Source organism: Podarcis filfolensis (genome assembly GCF_964270895.1).
Source record: "Podarcis filfolensis genome assembly, chromosome: 12".
Lineage (NCBI taxonomy): Eukaryota > Metazoa > Chordata > Lepidosauria > Squamata > Lacertidae > Podarcis > Podarcis filfolensis.
In genome coordinates, this window is record NC_139614.1 from 9,052,332 (window position 1) to 9,073,515 (window position 21,184).

The window sequence follows — 21,184 nt, forward strand, 5'->3', positions numbered from 1 at the left end:
TAGAAGTTTGGAAGAAGTCCCACAGAGACACAAAGACATTTGCCAAAGCGCAGCTGACAAAAGTTTCCCCCAATGGGCTTGGGGGGGGGGCCTTTTGAACATTCCAAATCACTCCTCAGCATGCAGCATGTCCTGTGCCAAGCAAAACTGCCCATGCAAACTGCCACTGCTGAAGCAAACACACTTATGGCCGATGCTATTCCACTGTGTGCCAAAAACAGGGGAGCAGGAGAGGAAGATGAGCAGGAAGGAAAAGCAGCAGTAGCAGTAGTAGTAGTAGTAGCAGCAGCAGCAGCAGCATAAACAACAACAAAGGAACATCAAGAACACCAGTCAGCCCACTTCCAAAAAGAAAAAAAGGAAATAAAAAAAATGAATTTCAGCAACTCTCGAACCAAGAACCAACCTGATTGTCTTCTTTATCAATACTAGAGTTATCTCGCTTCAAGATAAATCGCTTCTGGGAATCTTCACCTTTTTCATCTTTTAAATGTTCAGAAAACCTTTGCTCTGGTCTGCCAGCAAAGTAAAACATATCAATAAAAAATCTATTTTGTTTTGCTTTGAATTTGACAGCACTTTTTTTTTTTTAATGGAGGCATTTAGTGCAACAGTTGAGGCTGCTGATGTTGGTAACAATATGTAGCATCTGTTCAAATGCTGCTGTTATTGCTATAAATATATTTTGCTGTTGTGTGCATGGCAAGGTGAATTTGAATGATCAGCCTGTGCAGTCTGTTTGCAGCGACTGAATAATAAGAAAGCAAGCCAGCAAACAATATATTAATTGACTTTTCCAGTTATCATGACCTCCAGCAATGCTGCAAGTTAATAAAGGCTTATACAGATTGAAAGGGAAAGACAAATTTGATGGGGGTCTTCTACAGAACTTCTCATAATACATTGAATTGGTGAACTGTGCCAGGGGAAGGGTCCAGTAGTATTTTCTTTAAACAAACAATTATCCAACAGTTGGGAAATTGGGGAGGGGAGATCAAAGTTGTCACATTGTATTGATTTGCCAATTGATTTAAAATCCATCCAGATGGTTATTAAATAGCCAGACATTACCAGCTGACGACTTCACATTTCTAGGTTCAGAGACTGAAATAAATTGTTCTGTGCTCTGCTATGACATTGTTTAAAAAGGATATGGAGAAACGTGTCTCTTTACATTGAGCTAACAATTGACATAATTGCAGACTTAGGGAACGTTTTAATCCCCAGGACACTGTGCATCTTAGTCTGTCATTAGCACCCCAGATTTTGCATTTTTTCTGCCAGAGCAGCAAGTTGGGTTTGAAAAGTACAGAATCACATGTTGTCACATAACGTGTGCGTTGTTAATTCAGGAGCATTTATAAAATGGAAGGAAAAGTGTGAACAGAAGGATTCTTTCTCTGCTCAGTGCACATGTGTTACTTCCACAAGCATTCACAGGAGACAGACAGGACTGTCAAGGAAGAACTGAGAACCTGAGTATCATAAACAGCACAGTAATGGATCCAATCTGTGCACAGATCTCCTCTCAACACGAACAGCATGACAAACATTGTGGGGGAGTGGGAGGATGGAGGAGTCTCGTTAGAAATAGCTTCCTTGCCAAAAATTTGAAAATTCAGATTTGCACACCTTTCAAAAACATGTTATCCTCCCTTCCCCTTTACAAAGATAAAGAAGAACAGGGATTCCAAAGTAAATACATTGTTAACGCCCAGCATTGAAGGAGAGCATCCTTTCTTACTGTTACTTTTCTCTCTCGTCCCTCTGCAGTCCCCACCCCCCTTTAGAGTGTAAGCTTCTTGGGATATGGACCTGACAATTTTTATTTTTATTTTGCTGATAAATATGTACGTTACCATGTCAACGGTTAGGCGCTGTGGTCTAAACCACTGAGTCTCTAGGGCTTGCTGATTGGAAGGTTACCATGTACACTTGAGGCATATATAAATAATCTTCCTTAACCTCAATATAATAAATGTAAAGGCAATATGTTAATGCATGCATGCCAACCTGTGACCATTTCGACTGCAATTCATAAGCCCACTTCATCGTGCTGCAGCCAAAATCCTAACATAAATGTAATACGCATCTCAGCCCACATGCTGCCGATAACAATTGATGACATTAAATTCATTTACATGAAGGGCACTTGATACAACACTCCAAAATTAATAATGTTTCTGCCATTCATTTTTACTCATTCGGAGGGTATTCATCCACATCGCATTCTTTGCCCACGCCCACCCGCTTTTAAAATAATGTTAAAGTGCATTGCATTTCAAATCCCAGAAACTCCATCCATTTCATGGTAGCTGTGAGTATTCTCTTCTAGCAAAGCCTGCTGATGAAAAATTAAGAACGTGTTTCCTGGAATACCAAGGTCTTAGTTATAAAAAGCTCCAGGAGAGTGCATTAATACGCCATCATTTAGGCCTGGCTTAAGGGATTTATAAGTGGGGAAAGTGCTGTTGTACTTCGGTCTTCCTTCAGGGCTTCCCATAAGGATTTCATTGGCCACTGGATGCTGGACTAAATGGTCCTTAAATTTGTTTTAATATGTTTCAATTAGTGAAAATAAATAAAAAATGATTTGGCAAAAAAACATAATTGGTCCTTTGGTCTGATCCAGCAGGAGTTAGTAGTTGGAATTATAAATAATAATGATGATGATAATTTGTTACTTATACCACATCCATCTGTTTGGGTTGCTCCAGCCACTCTGGGTGGCTTCCAACAGAATTCAAAAAGCATAGTGAAACATCAAACATTTAAAACAGGCATAGGCAAACTCGGCCTGCCAGATGTTTTGGGACTACAACTCCCATCATCCCTAGCTAACAGGACCAGTGGTCAGGGATGATGGGAATTGTAGTCCCAAAACATCTGGCAGGCCGAGTTTGCCTATGCCTGATTTAAAACTTATTGATACAGGGCTGCCTTCAGATGTCTGCAGAAACTCGTATAATTGCTTATCTCTTTGACATCTGATGGGAGGCCCTCTGCCTGGTTCTCCGTAAGTTCACTTCTCGCAATGAGCAAAATGCCAGAAGGACCTTGGAACTGAACATTAGTGGGGTTGGAGATGTTCCTTCAGATGTTGAACTTTACCACTTCAAACTGCAGGGGTTTTTTTGGCGGGGGGTCTTATATCTGAACATTTCTCCCATGTAAATAAGTTCTGTGCATGTACTAAACAAGTTCATGGGGGAAAGGGCTGCATGAAAACTCCCTCCTCACGTTCCTGTTTTGCAACGTACAGTGAGGGTTTCTCTCCACTTTTACGTGGGGGGCGTTTTAAAATATAACACCATATCTGCAGACGGAGTGGCAAAGTTCCCAATTTGATTACCTCAGTCAACCATCTCACTCTGAACAATGTGTAGTCTGACTCTAAAATTCTCACTCAATTCGTGTTGGCTAACAAAGCAGTAATCATTCTCTCTGTTGCACAGGAGATTGTTTTTATTTTTAGCTACTTGACCTTCAACTATCTATCTATTACAGCATGTAAACAAAAACATCATTTCCACTCTAAGAGATAGGTAAGTCTAAGCATAAAAGGAAAAAAACTTTTTGCAGTAGCGCAGTGACTGGGAAAGAAGATGCTAGAATACAGCAGTAGAACTCAGTGGCGTAGCGTGGGGGGTGCAGGGGGGGCCGGCCGCACCGGGCGCAACATCTGGGGTTAGGGCAAATCCATGGGTTAGGGGGCGCAAATCCATGGGTGAGGGGGCGCAAATCCACGGGTTAGGGGGCGCAAATTACTTGCCTTGCCCCGGGTGCTGACAACCCACGCTACGCCACTGGTAGAACTAAAAGCGTGGCCTTCCATTTAAGTATATAGCTGAATTAAAATTTTGAAGTTGATGAAACACTGATGGAATACATTAGCATGTGAAATATATCTCTATCTTATCTTATCTTAAAGCACATGTGCACAATTTTTAGTATACTGATTCAACTATACATTTTCTAGCACTCCTTTTTATACATGTAGCAACACACTTGCTTATGAGTGAGCTACTTCCCACGGTGCACACATATGTTAAGAAATTCAAACTACATGAAAATAATCTTCTCTGCATATACAGACTATTTCATGTAGATAATTGTGTCACTGCAGACCTCATTTTTGCCCAATTACTTGGGTTCTTGTGAGAATAAAGGTGTGGTCTAATCATTATTATTAATAGTAATGATAATGGTAATAATGATCATGATATGGGGGGGGGAGGGAGAAACCCTGAATAAATTCTCCTGAATGAATTCACTCTGAAAACAATTGCAGGTAATTATTAAATAAGCAGTTCACAAAGAAAGGGGAGTAATTGGTCAGACGTCCAACTACTTGAGCTAAATTCCCTAGGGAAAGGGCTCAATATAAACAACCTTGCAGGTAAAAAAGAAAAGAAAATCCCAGAGTGTTGTACATTTGATGTTCAGCTCTTCTGAGATCAGCACAAAAGGTCCAAGTGCTATGTATCTCACAGGCTAGAATGTACAGAATTGCACTGGAGGCCAATAAGCATTAGCCATGTGGTACCATGCAATGAATTATGGTGCTGGAGGAGACTCTTGAGAGTCCCATGGACTGCAAGAAGATCAAACCTATCCATCCTGAAGGAAATCAGCCCTGAGTGCTCACTGGAAGGACAGATCCTGAAGCTGAGGCTCTAATACTTTGGCCACCTCATGAGAAGAGAAGACTCCCTGGAAAAGACCCTGATGTTGGGAAAGATGGAGGGCACAAGGAGAAGGGGACGACAGAGGATGAGATGGTTGGATAGTGTTCTCGAAGCTACGAACATGAGTTTGACCAAACTGCGGGAGGCAGTGGAAGACAGGAGTGCCTGGAGTGCTCTGGTCCATGGGGTCACAAAGAGTCGGACATGACTAAACGACTAAACAACAAGAACAACAACAACCATGCGATACTTCTAACCATGTGGCAGTGGCGTAGCGTAGGTTGTCAGCACCCGGGGCAAGGCAAGTAATTTGCGCCCCCTAACCCGTGGATTTGTGCCCCCAACCCATGGATTTGCGTCCCCTAACCCATGGATTTGCCCTAACCCCAGATGTTGCGCCCGGTGCGGCCGGCCCCCCCTGCACCCCCCACGCTACGCCACTGCCATGTGGAGAGCTGCTGACCAAACAGTCAGGCAATATCCATCATGGTCCCCACTTTCCTAGATGGTCAAGCTGCAGCATAAGGGGACAGTCCTTACTTATCATATAGCTAGAGACTATAGATGATCGCTTTATCTCTCTGGGTGGGGGAAATTACCACACAATATGCTTTTAAGCTGCTATCCAGTATTTCCGTTGCCTATTTCCATTCTTCTTTCTGGCCCGAGCAAAGAAAAAAGACATTGCAGGTGGGAGGTAGAATGAGGGAGGCCTATCTCATGTTTGCAGAACCATTATTTCAATGTATCCTTCAAAGGTCAGTGCTCTAGGAAGTGAATTCTGCATCTTTATTGAACAAGTTTGCTTTATTATCACTCTGTAGAGTTGATTCCTCTAGTACAGCAAATGAAGGAATAAGTCAGTTATGATTAAGCAAAATTATTCGGTAAGTTGTTGGTTACGTTTGCTACAGATTGCTCTGATTCTTCCTTCAAATTGGCAACCAGATGGAAGCATGTGTATTTTACCATATATTTCCTTTTCTAGCATTGCTAGAACTATTAAGGGGGGGAAAACCTAGACCCTAATTCATTTTCATAATAATAATAATAATAATAATAATAATAATAATAATACATATAATATTATTGATTTGCAGTATACTGAAGCATGTTACATGTACCCACATAAAAATAGAATGAGCACTTGTTCATTATCTTAAATAAGTGAGGTGTGTTCTTCTAATAATTGATGAAAGCTCACTTTTCCTTCATTGTCTTCTTTATCTAATTTGTTTTTAACCATGTCAATGTATTTTAAATGTACGTGGCAAAGGTTTGAAGAAAGATGGAAGAATGAAGGGACTCAAAGCTTGCAAAAAGACAACATGGTTGAGGAAAAGGAGCATGGATGAGATAAGAGGAACAAGACTGTTTAGCAGAAGATGAAGAAGATACCATGAACTTGTATTGGCCACAGTTGGAAACAGAACGGGATTTGTGCCAAGTGGTGCTCAATGTAAGGATGAAAGGAAAAGATAAAGAAACTCGTACCTGAATATGAAAAAGGAGAGATGAAAAGAAGACAGAACAGTCAGTACAGGGATCCATATATGCCTAGTTCTTTCAGCTGCTGCCTCAGCATGTCATTTTAAAGAATTCGGATATCAGGTACGTCTTTGAGGGAAATGAATTGCAATCCTCTAAGCTTACTGTACACAAAATGGAAGGATACCTTCCCAACAGCTTTCCCTGGATCACCCTTTCTTGAAATATCTTGTGTACCCCCATCTAGATCCAAAAGTGGTGCCCTGTGACCATGAAAACCATCAAGGTCCACTTCTCACACCACACTTCTTGAGTAGAGTGATAGAACAATGAATAAGATGCTTGGACTTCATCAGATTGGCACTGGGGGTGCTCCAGGAGTTGGACAGAGGGGCCTGATTTTCCTAATAGAGGCACAACCTGCATGTTATAATCATCAACCAACAAGACCTGCCCAAGGCATTTTGGAACCATAAATGGTGACCACCTCATACAGGGAAGTTGGGGTGAAGATCTACACCAGGAACAAGGGTGGGAGGAGACCAGCAGCACCTCCTAGCCATCAAGAGGCCACTGTAGATGTGGCATGGGGTGGGCCACTGAGGCAGATCCAGCTTCCAAGCAGACACCACAGCTGTTGCTGCTAACACAACAGGAGCAGCAGGTGATGCATTTCTTGGAGGCTGGATATGCTGCGCCTGTGGATCCTGCCGCCCGAGGCAGTTGCCTCACCTTGCCTCATAAGTGGGTCAGCCCTGTCAACCCCAGACTACTTGAAATGGGGTTCACATGAAGACTTGCTGCCTCCTTTCCCCACAATGTATAGAGATGTCACCAGGTTGTACAGTTGTATCGTGTGCGTATGTTCTACGTCAAAACTAGCCATGGCTTGGAACCCGAAGCACTACATGTTGTGGAAGGGCAATATGGCGGTGGGATGTTGCTGACAAATCATAATGCATATGTCATTTCAAATAGGCAGGGCCCAATGTGCAGGAGTAGGGACGCGGGTGGCGCTGTGGGTTAAACCACAGAGCCTAGGAATTGCCGATCAGAAGGTCGGCGGTTCGAATCCCCGTGACGGGGTGAGCTCCCGTTGCTCGGTCCCTGCTCCTGCCAACCTAGCAGTTCAAAAGCACGTCAAAGTGCAAGTAGATAAATAGGTACCACTCCAGCGGGAAGGTAAACGGTGTTTCCGTGTGCTGCTCTGGTTCGTCAGAAGCAGCTTAGTCATGCTGGCCACATGACCAGGAAGCTGTACGCCGGCTCCCTTGGCCAATAAAGTGAGATGAGCGCCGCAACCCCAGAGTCGGCCACGACTGGACCTAACGGTCAGGGGTCCCTTTACCTTTACCTTTAATGTGCAGGAGAGTGAGGGCAGATGGAAAAGAGAAGCAAGGACAAAAATGAAGAGAATACAAGATCCCTGTTCAAACATGCCCTCCATAAGTTCTCAGAACACACTAGTCTTGCATACAGAATGCACCTCAGCATATGCTCTAACCCTGCCCCAACAGCTCTGTATACACTAAACTCTGCTCCTGACATTCATGTACTGACGCAGAAGGCCTGAAGGAAGAATCTCTATGCATCCAGCTGAATGCACCTAGGCTCCAATGTGCCTCCATCTCATGGACCACCTATTCTCATGGAGAGCTGCCTCCAAAAGGCTCCTTAATGCTTAACAGGGATATTCAGCACTACAAAGGACAGAGAAGAAAGACGGAGCCCCCCAGATTTAGAACTGTTTGGAAAATACTTGGGATGGCAGTGCCATTCGGTGACAATTAAGAGTACATTATTTCTAGAGAGCTGCAATACTTCGATGAGAGATCTCAGAAACCTCAATACACAAATGTGTTATTAGAATGCACTGGATGTGGAAGGCGAGCACACTAGATGTTTTCAGTGAGATTGGTTGCAGAACGAAGGAAAACCTTTAGAAGCAACACTGGTGAAAGAGAACAACAGCTGCCCAGTGTGATTACAGGATAACCACCACAAAACACATACACATCCCAAATACAAATTTAATTATAAAAATATACCAACAGGCGGCTAATGCAGCTGATATATGTTCCCCCCACCCCACCCCAGGAGTTAGAAAATTGCTGCTACAAATATAATTCAAATGAATGGAAAAGTACTGTGCAGATTTAAAGCACTACTATGAGGGTTTGCTGCATTCATCCCTTCCTCCCTCGCCTCCCAATTTTCTGTTTGTCTTTAATTCCAGTCAGCTTTTCATCATAATGCCTTCTGTTTTCAAGGACTAGGGTGGCATAGCATAGCTCATTTTCTTACATTATTTTTGTGCCCATGAATCATGCTTTTATAGAATGCAAGGTGATCTCATCCTTTTTTTTAAAAAAAATGTTAATGGCAATTAAAAACTTGTGAAATACATCGCTGCAGCAGTGGGCATATTTTCTATGACAACCACTCCATAAATGCATTCGTATGATGAAGCAGAGGTGGCGAACTGATGAAGCATAGCTTTGGGATGTGTGACTGGCTGTTTGAATGCATTGTCACAATAAGGAATCGTAGTGTTACCTAAAGGATAATCTAATTCAGGGGTCAGCAAACCTTTTCAGTAGGGGGCCGGTCCACTGTCCCTTAGACCTTGTGGGGGGCCGGACTATATTTTGAAAAGAAAGAAGAAAAAAAAAAGAACGAATTCCTATGCCCCACAAATAACCCAGAGATGCATTTTAAATAAAAGGACACATTCTACTCATGTAACAACACACCGATTCCTGGACCGTCCGCAGGCCAGATTTATAAGGCGATTGGGCCGGATCCAGCCCCCAGGCCTTAGTTTGCCTACCCATGATCTAATTCAACTCCGGTACAGATTAATTTCACCCATTTAGTTTCTCATTTCCACCCTTTTACATTCAGTTTTTTCTTATTTCCACATCAGCTTGCAGATTTTAAAACAAAGTTTACACAGAAATCCATACGCATTTGCATGTGGATGTTTTCCTAATATCATCTTTTGTATGCAATTCGACACAATTATGTACGCATCTTTGGTTGGGTAACTGCATCTCAAAATTTCAAAAAGTGTGAATTTCCCAGGATAACTGTATTTTGAGATCACATGCTAGTTTGGGAAGTATGAATTAAATAGGTTTGCATTATGATGCAAAGTGAATGCATTTATTCTCCGCCACAACCAGGCCAATGCAGGAAATTCACTACCACGGCACCCCTGATAGGTGGCCACAAGGCCCCCACTTCAATAGCTCCAAGGGAGGAAAGTCCACCATCTTTCCACTGTCAAACAGCTCCTACCATCAATATTCACAGTGAGAATGAATCCCCAGTGATACCTTATCCCTGCTTCACTTAATTGTTTGGTGGCAGTCTTGGAAGCCCTGCCTTTCCTTAGCATCTCTGCACTCAAATCCTGCAAAAAGAGAATGTGGCCTTTGTTCCTAAGGGTTTGCATAAGGATATCTTTATGTAGCAGCAAATAGTAGCAAATGCTACTATTACATCCCTTGAAGGGTGGGTTTTTTGGCTTCAAGCTGAGGCTTCGGTGAGCTTTCTCAATACCCAGTCTGAAGAGAGTCAAATTTGGCACCCAATCTTTCTACCAGGTAGGTGGGAATCATGTTATCATTTTCTAGCTGCAGGTCCTAACCGTCTTCTCACCCAATCTTCATGATCAGCAAGCTTTAAAATTAGTTCTCTCTGGGTTTTAATTTTTTAATCTGGCTTGTTCTGGTCACTAAAACCTAGCCCAGGCATAGGCAAACTCGGCCCTTCAGATGTTTTGGGACTACAGTTCCCATCATCCCTGACCACTGGTTCTGTTAGCTAGGGATGATGGGAGTTGTAGTCCCAAAACATCTGAAGGGCCGAGTTTGCCTGACCTAAGCCCACTGTTTTTTCTATGTCTATTAGCCGACCTCTTAATTTCTTGATTTTATGTGATGAACTCATATTGCCTCTTTTTAATAAGTTCAACATGCAGGTTAGCAATTTGGCTGGAAACCATCTCAAGTGAGTCAGAAACAGGGGTTGCTGTATCTCCTTTACCCACATATTTATTCTTAGCTGTCATCTGAGAGGCTTCAGTTATGCTGCCCATCTAATTCCCTACTTTACTACTGCTTAAAGTATGTAGTAATATTTATTTTTTTACTGGTTGGTGTGCCTTGTTGCATATCTTGCCTGAGTGGATATTCTGAGAACGGTTTTTGTTGATATAACCAGTTTATGGGGTGCAATTAAGTCAGGAAAGGAGAAGACCTCTGGGCTCAAGCTGTTTCCTTAGCACCCACACATATGAATCCCTCAACATGATACTTCTGTTTATAGCTTTTTAAAAAGGTGGGTTTTTTAAGCCTCTGCACTACTCGTGTTCACTTTGTGGTCTGTAAAACTCCTAGATCATTTTCATGCGTACTGCCGCCAAGCCAAGTGTCACACATCCTGTATTTGTGTCCTTGGTATTTCCTATCTAAAGGAAGAACTTTATATTTATCTCTGTTGAAATTCATTTTGTAAGTTTGGGGCCAGTTCTCCACCCTGTCAAGATAATCTTGAATCTAGCTTGTGTCTTCCCAGGAGCAGCTAAGATGCAACAGAAACAGATGAGGACCACTGAGGCAATCATTGATGAGTTGAAAAGCCCCCGAAAATACCCATCGTAGTGTAACCCAGAGTTCTGACTTACCTGGGGTTGCATATGCATGGTTATAAACAAAACTTTACTGCTTTCCTTATTTCTGTATGTTTATTTGCATCAGCCCTCTACCTTTCTAATGCACATATGTGTATTGAGTGAGAACTGGGAGAAGGGAATAAATTGGGGGGGGTGTCTTATGGGATTACAAAAAACTTTCAGCATCACAGAATCACTACAGTCACGTGCAGTGTAAAAAAATATATTGTTATTTTCAACGCCTTTAAATCAATGAATTTGAAAGAGGGATGGGATGGCACTAAAAACTTTTTGACATCACAGTATCACAGCAGGAGACCCATGGGAGCAGTTGTAAAAAAATGTTTATGTTTCTTTTCTTTAAAAGATCAAATGGAGAACAGCTGACCCACACACAAAAAAGTGTAATGATGGCATTGAAGTGCAAGATCCATGGGAGCTGCTACTTCTACTACTACTATTACAAATTTGGGAGGCCTTGGGCAAGTCAAAGAAAGTTTTAGGGTTAGCCACTGCTCTTTTAAAGAATGCATCTACTTTATTCCAAAACTGGTAATTTTAGAAACCAAAACTTCTCCAGTAATATAGTATTATATACAATATTGCATTGTATAATCTCTCTCTCATAACCCATGAATAACTTTTCTTCTCAACTAACGACAATAGAAACCATTTTATGAATAGATGTGGCATGGACATTTCACACCACAGGTGGAAATCCACATGACAGTAATTTTAAAAGCACTGACAATGACCCGGTTTGCATAGAATGCTAAGCCGCCAAACCATGGCTTAGAAAGAACTAGCAAATGTGAGGGTTCCCAAAGCGAATGCTGCAGTTGCAGCTGCCACACTCCTCCCTTGGTCTAGCTGCTTCCACACAACTCAGGTTTGGCTTAGGGTTACATTTGAGCTTGAGCTCATGGCTGGGGAAACCCAGCCAGATGGGTGGGGAATGAATGAATGAAATACCATATTTTTCGCTCTATAAGACGCACCAGACCACAAGACGCACCTAGTTTTTGGAGGAGGAAAACAAGAAAAAAAATATTCAGAATCTCAGAAGCCAGAGCAGCAAGAGGGATCGCTGCGTAGTGAAAGCAGCAATCCCTCTTGCTGTTCTGGCTTCTGGGATAGCTGCGCAGCCTGCATTCGCTCCATAAGACGCACACACATTTCCCCTTACTTTTTAGGAGGGGAAAAGTGAGTCTTATAGAGCAAAAAATACGGTAATTATCATGGTTTCTCACAGTCCAGACATATCACAAGGTGCAATCGAAGGTTTGCTCTTGGTTTATCATACGTGGATTGTCTCTAGTGAGACAAACGACAATCCTAGGTTTGGACATGATGATGATGAGTCAAACAGTAATTAGCCCAAGGTAGCACAAGGAACAGCACAGCAGCTGCAGTCTTCACTCTAGATACCTGTATGTTTGCTTGTTCGCGATAAGCCATTGTTTGGCTTAGCATTATGTGCAAACTGGGCCAATGAATGGCAGTTCCAATGATGTGCAAGCTTGCACTCCCAAAGAAGTGTCCTTGGAAGTATGCCATGGACTAGTTTAATATTGACTCATAAAATAATGCAATTTAGGGAAGTTTGCACTATTATGTTACAGTACATTACATTTCCTTTGGTAGTTTTCCGTTTTCCAAGGTCAGACTAAATACTAATTATTTTAATTTTATTTATGGCAGGATTATACCCTTGAGTTGTCAGACTGCAGTGTTTAACAAAGACTGTAATGATTGACTAATATTTAACTAACATTTTATTGCGGTGTAATAGTTATAAAGTACATGGCCACCCTAATTCCAAACAAATTAGTTTAGATGTTACATTATACTGAAAAATTAATATCGGGGACATTAGAGATGGTTCATTACTCCCAAGTTCTGTTCTTGGATACATGCAGAATAACTTTTTGGAAGGTGAGGGAGCGCTATACGTCAGGGCTAAGTTGAAGAAACAAGAAACCCCAGAGGGAAGCAAAATCTTTCATATAACCATAATAGCTGCAGAGTCAAAATGGTTACAATTCTGTGCAATGATGAATAAAATGGCAGTCCCTCCATTTTTCTCTTTTAAATGCCTTTTCAACACTTTGTATCCACAACAAATCTTCCCTCAACCTGCTAAAGATATCTGGAGTGCTATTCTGGAACAGATCATAATCTTAATCACCCAGAGCAAATATCAGTGCTGAGCAAATCCACGGAATCACATTAGCTACTGGATCAATAGATTACATTTTGTAAAAGGAACAAAAATAAACACCTATTCCTCATAACTTAGGACAGACACATTTTATGCCAGAAGGTGACTTTGTGCATTCATGTTAGAGCACAGTTCCATATGGCAGCTACTCCTGTGAGTTCAGAATGTTCAGGTGGCTCACTACCACATTTATGGCTCACTACCACATTTATGGCCAGCACTGGCTCCCCTGCGGCCATACTGTTGGAATCGCTACCAAGTTAATTAATAAACTGACTACTCTGTGGGATTTTAGAAATGAGAAAGGCACACACTTTTCTGAGCTCCTCCTTTCTCATGTATAAATGAGCCTGATGATTCATTCCCTCTTAGGCAAATGGGTATATTATTTATGGATAACGTTTATGGGGCAAAACACTACTTACTCAAACGGATTTAGGCATGTGGAACCTCCACCAGTCCCACTCATCTTCTTCCAGTGTGTCCTTGTTAAGTCTGCACATTGGCTTGGCAACTCTGGCTGTGTTCCCTTAGCTTAGCACAATAACTCAGACTTTCAAGCTTATCATGATTTACTGTAAACAAGCAGCATGCTGGTGTACACTGCCCAATTGCTCCCCCGTTGTTCCACCTCTAGCACAAGCAACTTAAACAGCTTCCTGTTATATCTGACCAAGGATCATAGTTTCATGCTCCCTTGGTGTTGCTGGCATCCATCTGTCTTGAGAGACAATGGAGTGCGCCTCTGGGGGTGAAGTCAAACCATTGTATTAGCGGAACCAAAGTGACCTCCCTGGGGCACAAGCCTGGGCATTGTGTATGGAGGTCCTGGGCTGCCTAGACAACAAGGCCCCTCTCCTGGCCTTGCTGTTGTGGAACAAAGGAAAGCAAAGCAATACATTTAGCAGAAGCTTGGCTGCAAGAGTTGCCAGGAGGAGGAGCACATGATGCCATCCAACCATCTTAGGGACTCCATTCCAGATTTGTGTAGGGTTTAGTGCTTAGCCTTTTCTTCTCCTGAAGATATCCCACAAGGCAATGGAGGATTAGGATCAGAGTTTTCCCTCTCCTAGATGGGCAACCTTCCTAGGCTGATGAGCCCCATCTGCCCCTCACTTCTCTCTACAGCATGTGCAGAAACCACCTTCTTAACTCCTGGACCCATCACTGGTCTCGTCCATTCAATCCACTGGAGCCTGTCTTCACATACAAGGGAAGTCCCTAACTCATGGAGGATTTACGACTCTTTGGCTACCCTCACCTGGTTTAGCCAGTCAGTTGAAGCTGTTTCCCGGGGCACAGCTGCTGTTGCATGCTGACAGCTTCTAGGAGCCACAGGTGAGAGCTGAGTGCAGGATTGGGACCAAAGGTGGACAAACTATCCCACAAGGAGTATGGTGTGTCCACCACCAGAGGTACTACGCCTCTCCTAACACCCCATGCACCCCTAACAAATCACAAAAACAGTGTGCAAAAGAGAGCAAAGCATACAAGCTCACGAGTCCTTAAAGGCTAGTTCACATAGCACCAAACCATGATACGCCATCACGTCTGAACATATGTGAAATTTATTACATTGCTCATATGACACAGTGGCACAGTTTGCATGTGATGCCAAGTCAAACCATAGCTAAGCATGAACATACAGTGGTACCTCTGGTTACGTACTTAATTCATTCTGGAGGTCCGTTCTTAAGCTGAAACTGTTCTTAACCTGAAGTACCACTTTAGCTAATGGGGCCTCCCACTGCTGCCGCCACGCGATTTCTGTTCTCATCCTGAAGCAAAGTTCTTAACCTGAGGTACTATTTCTGGGTTAGCGGAGTCTGTAACCTGAAGCGTATGTAACCTGAAGTGTATGTAACCCAAGGTACCACTGTACAAGTGCACAGGCATTCACAATAAACACCATGGCTGCTTTGCTCCTCACCCAGTTGTGCTGCCATCACCTCTCCCTACCCTGCCCACTGAGCATTACGTCTGAATCTGAACTCATCGTTTGCTTCCCCCAGATAAACTACAAGCAGTAAGCCAAGAATAAACCTTAGTTATAGGCAGTGGGTTGTTTGGAGAGAAACAAATTACATGCCGAGGTTTGGACATGACTGCAAACCAAACTAGTTTAGCTCCAGGTAGCCCCAGGAGAACCAGGGAAGGAGCAAAATAGCCATGGTTTTATTGGGACTACCCCTTGTGCACTCATACTTCATGTTGCAAACCTGACCAATAGGGCATAACATGCCACAACAGACCACCTGAACTTATGTTCCAAATGAAACCCAAAATATATTTTGCTTTGATTAGAAAATGAGATCCTTAAGGCTAAATTCTCTAGCACAAACCTAAGGTTTGGGTTTTTGTTTTTTTTTTGCTATTACCTAATTTCCCATGCTTGCATATTGCACTTCTTAACAAATTAAACCTGCAATCCAATGCAAATTTACTTCTGAGACTTATTTCAGAGCAAACATTCAAAACTGAGCTGTAAATATAATATATTATCTTTGGGAATTTCCACGTCGCTGTTTTTCAATTCCTGTTGTTTGCTAAAATCATTTTCAACCTTACTTTGTCCTTTGCCTCCCAGTTTTGTTTAATCTGTAGATCTGGAAACCATTTTTTTCTTTCAAATCATTAAGAAAAATGTGCAAGCCGCACAAGAAAAAGAGCTAGAGGATCCCACATATTACAACCTACCTGACTGACACAATGGCATTAGTAATTGCTCTCTGAAGTTTTCAATCAACACCTAATGGGAGATACCTTGTAGCCCACATAGCTCCAGCTTCCACAAAATTATAGTTTTATTTTGCATTTTAAAGAAATCATTCTATTAATGACCAGAGCTTTAAGAGAATGCAAGCTGTGTTAATGTGAAATTAAGAGGTTTTCTAGAATAACTTTATTTTGTTCTAGTGGAAAACTTTTGGCAAATTTACCGTAATTGGTTTTAAAGACATCAAGTTATCAAGGCTGGGTTGTTTATGGCAGATTGAAAGATATTATCTAGGTACATATAGAGAAAAGATAAAGGAATTGTACATTGTTATTTGTTTGGAAACCAACTTAGTACTTGTTCAGATGTAACAATCAGAGATCAGTAAGTCATGGGAAGAAGTATTTGTCCAAATAAAAGCAATTACCTTACAAAACGTATCTAAACGTCCAGAGCTGGCTCTCCTCAATCTTTTCATGGGAGATAATATTAACTTAAACCTTTAATAAGACTCATAACAACAAGATGCTGGGACAACATAGAAGGTGCTGCTTGGACAAATTGGTACAACAAAGAGTGGCAAATAGCACTTGTGGAAAATGGAAAAAATACTGTATTTTTCGCCCTATGGGACGCACTTTTTCCCCTCCAAAAATGAAGGGGATATGTATGTGCATCCTATGGGGTGAATGTAGGCTTTCGCTGAAGCCTGGAGAGCGAGAGGCGTCTGTGCGCACTGACCCCTCTCCTCTCCAGGCTTCAGGAAGCTATCCGCAAGCCTTGGGAGCCCAGCGGGAGTTTCCGCAGGCTCGCAAGGCTTGCGGGCAGCAGCCTGCAGCCCGAAGCACGGGCGCGCACCAGAGCGCGCCCCGTGCTTCGCGCAGATGTCCACAAGCCTTGGGAGTCCAGCAGGAGTTCCCGCCAGGCTCACAAGGCTTGCGGATAGCAGCCTGTTCTGGGGGCTGGGGTCGGGGGAAGCTTGGGTTCCCCCCCCAGCCCCGTGGCTGGGGGGGGGAATAAATTTTTTTCTATTTATTTCCCCCCCCCAAAAAAACGAGGTGCACCCTATGGGCCAGTGCGCCCTATAGGGCGAAAAATACGGTAAAATCAGCACAAGGCCAGAAACTAACTTCCTTCCTTCCTTTTCTTTTGTAACCAGCTTCAGAAAATTTATCTTACAGTGCAATCTGATATATGGCTGCTCAAAAGTAAGCCCCACTGAGTTCAACGTTATATTTACGGTCAAATAACTGGGCAAAGGATTGCAGTCTTCATTTCTTAAGCCATACTTTCCTCTGATGTCCAAACCAGGAAGCTGTAGTTTCAGGGCCCCAAAGAGCCGAAATAAGAAAGAAGGACCTGCGTCTGGTTTGGAGGGTGTCCTTAAACCAGAGTTTCCTGTTTCGGATGTCACAGGAAACTGTGGCTTGAATGATTATGATGGTGGGAGGAGGGAAGGGAAGAGATGAAGATGCCACAGATTTACCAGAGTGGAATCAATACATCTGAACTGGCCCACTGCTTGGTGCTGAATTTCTTAAAGAATAATTTAGATATATCTGTATAGCTATAACGGATGGCTTCTGCACCCATGTAACTGGTACAAGATGTTAGCAGTGAATCAAGCCCCTATGTTGCTGACACAAGGGATAACAGATTCAGTGTGGGCAGTACTACCCACATTATATTTCAGCTATGACATATTTGGCACAACGGAATATGTAACATTCTGCTAACATAATTCTTATGCATTCTAATTTTGCATTAGGATGCTGGAGGAGCATCAAGGATGCCCAGAGCCTGTGTGATAATGCAACATACAGTCACACCAAAGTCCGGGATGCAAAAGAGACCTGTGAACAAGCACAAAGGATTTCCATGCAAGCACAACCTTTGCTTGTCGTACTTTATGGCATGCCACCACAGACCTTTCCTTAATGTTTTGTTGACTGGGGGTGGGCGGGATAAGGGATTCACAGCCCAATGACTTCTAGTCAAACTGAGCATAATACAAATATGTTCTGGACACTAGGGCTCTGAAATCTATAAGGCGCTGCACCTGACACCTCACCTACCCTCTGAGACTGGCTTCTTATTCATTTCAAATGAAGGATTATATTTAACCAGAATTCTCCATGAAATGTATGGGAGAACACACTAGTAAATAAATAAATAAATCCAGACACACTGAGATATTATTGAATGGCGGCCAAATTTTCCACCCCATTCATGCCTGGCAAAACAGGAGGGTTACTTATTTTCACATAGTTATTTTCATGAATCATTTTAAGGAGGGCAATGTTCTAGGGAGAGAATAATGGGAAAGAAATGTGAGTGCTTGGTGTGGATATTGTAGGATTTTTGATATTGCCAGCACACATGTGACAGTAAAACAAAACAAAAAAGGCTTCAAGAAGAGTGACCTTCAGCTTATGGGTATGTATCATTTGCTCACCCACCCACCCCATCCACTTCCTAGATTTGAGCACCCATTTAATCTCCAATAAACCTTTGGCGTGAAGTCAAAGCTACAGTCTCTGTTTTGGATCAGCTCCAGTGTACACAGGTCAGTTGAATGGGGGCATGTCTGCCACTAGCCAAAAACCATTATGCTTGAAGAATAGGTGAACTCCTCATTCACTACAGCCTCTTTCAAACCTTCATAAATGTGTTGATTGAATGCGCATAAAAGAGTGTTATTGTACGTCAATCCACGGCTTATACATGCACAGCCAAAGGGAGCCCATAAGTGAATATGGTTCACACATTTAGCCAAATGTATGTATGTTGCGGATGGGCTAACCAGCAGGTCCCTCTCTTCTCCCTATAAGTTTAGTGAATACAACTGTGGGAAACGTATGAAAAGTGTTTGGGTAGCATTCTTATAATAGTAAGTTGACCCTCGTTAATGAAGAGTCCATGGAATCTGTGTATCATTTCCTGTTCCAAGTGTCGCATGAAAATTGTGAAACTAACACAGAAGGGGAATAGAGTGGTAGGGAGGCAAAAGACAACTACTTGTTAGGTCAAGGAATTGTGAGTATGTGATAATATCACATCATTAATTTTGAATTAAACAAGCAGTTCTTTGGGAACAGGTTTCAAGGTTAAAGAAACCTGGGCTGCTGAGTCTATGCAACGGTTAGCCAAAAACATTACTGTCACCTTAAAGCCTAAGAAAATAGTGCTGTTTGGGAAGCAATCCATCTAAATTTTATGGCTACAATATGTGATATTGAATATACTGGATATATGCTAAGAACCATTTTCAAAACTGACTTTCTTAGAGCAAGACTACATGTTAGACGCAGATGAAAGCCTGAAGGCTTCTTCTTCTTCTTCTTCTTCTTTGCAAAGCAACTTCCGGAGGGGGTAACAGAAAAGTACTTGGGGAATGCTTAACTCGTCCCCTATCGGACACTTTTCTGCTGCTACCTCCCCCAGATAATCCATCTCCCCATGGAGGTGAAGGAAAAGAAGAGCTGTTGTGTATGATTGCTGGGCCCAGAGCATACCGTATATTCGCTCTATAAGACGCACCAGACCACAAGACTGGTTTTTGGAGGAGGAAAACAAGAAAAAATATATTCTGAATCTCAGAAGCTAGAACAGCAAGAGGGATCACTGCGCAGTGAAAGCAGCAATCCCTCTTGCTGTTCTGGCTTCTGTGATAGCTGTGCAGCCTGCATTCGCTCCATAAGACACACACACATTTCCCTTTACTTTTTTAGGAGGGAAAAAGTGAGTCTTATAGAGCAAAAAATACGGTAGTATACTCCTGCTTCTTATGCACTGTTAATTGTCGTATCTGCAAGCTACTTAACCTAGAAGCAACTATTTGCAATGCATGCAGATTTACAAACTTTTTTGAATAAGCCTTTATGTGTGTTTTCTCTCTCAAAGTAATTTAAATGTGTGTTTTCTCTTAAATACATATTTCCATGTGTGCGCAAGGCAAGAACTGCCAATAATTGCAAGGAAACATTCAGAGAAGTGAGAAACTAGGGCATTTCATATAGAAATGTGCAAATATTGAATTCCTCAGTTATCCTGACTTTGATTAGCTGAGCCAGTGACATAGCTGCAGAATGTTCATGGTTACAGAATGTTCATGCACATTTCAAAGGTCAGGGAACCAAGTTGTCAGAATGTCTGCAGTCCAGTTTCTCTTAAGTCCTGCAAAGAAAGTTGTCAGTTTGGGTTGCATTAGAAACTCAGAGCTAGGGACAGGAGAGCTTAGTAGTTCAGGCTGAAAACTTTGAAGAAGCAGAGAAAATAGGAACAGGGAGCCAGAGGCAAACAGTATGAAGGAAGGAGCAGAGACGGTAAGAAATTAAGAAATAGGAACTAAGAAACAGGAACTAATGAACTAAGGCAATAAAGAGCTAATAAGTGAAGGGGGTATAGGGGCTATATTTCAGACATTGATCTGAACCAAGCTTCCCATTCTTTCGATGCAGACTTGAAATTTCATGCAGGACAAAACAAGTTTCCATGATTTGCTTCATCCAGTGATTTCTTAAGAGAAGCAGGGACACCAAATCATCCAGAATTCCTTCATCTTCATGGGGTGCCTAATTTATTTTAATTCTAGTAGCAAATCAAACAGCAGCTTCCAGTTCCCTACACTGAAATAAACAGAACCTGCATCCACCAGAGTTCAGCACACACAACAGAGCGATTGCAAACCAGCTTGATCAGGCTGACGTGTCTCTTATAAACAGAGTGCACTCTAAGATTGTACCATTAGGCACCAGACATTAGTGTGTATTGTGGTATTGTCATTTTAAAATGGTTGTCTGTGCCTTCTTGTTGTGAGTTGCCTTGGGTACCTATTGAGGTGGAACTGCAGATACATTTTTTTAAGAAAAAGAAATAAATGAATGCATTCCTGCCTACCCAGTGATATAAGAAGCAACTCTTTGCATTTTCTGATGCCCATTTTCTACACAACAGATGCTCTTAGCTCATTTATTATGCAAAGTGAATTAATTCAGAGACAGTTTCTCAACTGTGAAAGGGTAATGATATATATGGAAAAACGTTGCATTGGAAGAACAAAAGTGGAAACCAGTTAAGGAACTCATTGTTCAAAAGGAGAGTCCTGTAAAAAGAAAATAGGGAGGGGAATGCCACACAATACATTTACCCTTTCGAGAAGTATTACACGTAATAGTTTCCAGTACTCCAAGTAAAAAGAATAGCCCACAATTTACTTTTTCTACGCTCCAACATTACAGCGGTAATGAGGGGCTAGGAAATATAACATTCCATTCCAGAGGCACGGCACAGCTTTCTTATCAACAAACAACAGTTAGATTGATTTGCTTCAACATATTTCATGTCCTCAGTGTTCTTCCAAGGACAGGCATAATGAGACTCCACATGAGAAT

At 42.2% G+C, this 21,184-nt stretch overlaps 1 protein-coding gene and 1 long non-coding RNA gene across 25 annotated transcripts in view; both read right to left on the minus strand.

Annotated features, from left to right (window-relative positions):
• The window catches only part of ARPP21 (cAMP regulated phosphoprotein 21), a 235,816-nt gene that overhangs the window by 86,521 nt on the left and 128,111 nt on the right, over nt 1-21,184 (minus strand). For all 24 annotated transcript variants that reach the window (XM_083577757.1, XM_083577754.1, XM_083577765.1 and 21 more), the window contains one exon: nt 407-515. In XM_083577757.1, the coding sequence (XP_083433883.1) occupies nt 407-515 (109 nt within the window). The remainder of the gene's footprint in view (nt 1-406; nt 516-21,184) is intronic.
• LOC310745676 lies at nt 14,275-16,383 on the minus strand. The gene is made up of 2 exons (XR_014540305.1): nt 14,966-16,383; nt 14,275-14,729 (listed from the first exon to the last, which is right to left on the minus strand). It is a non-coding gene; the product is annotated as an uncharacterized lncRNA (long non-coding RNA).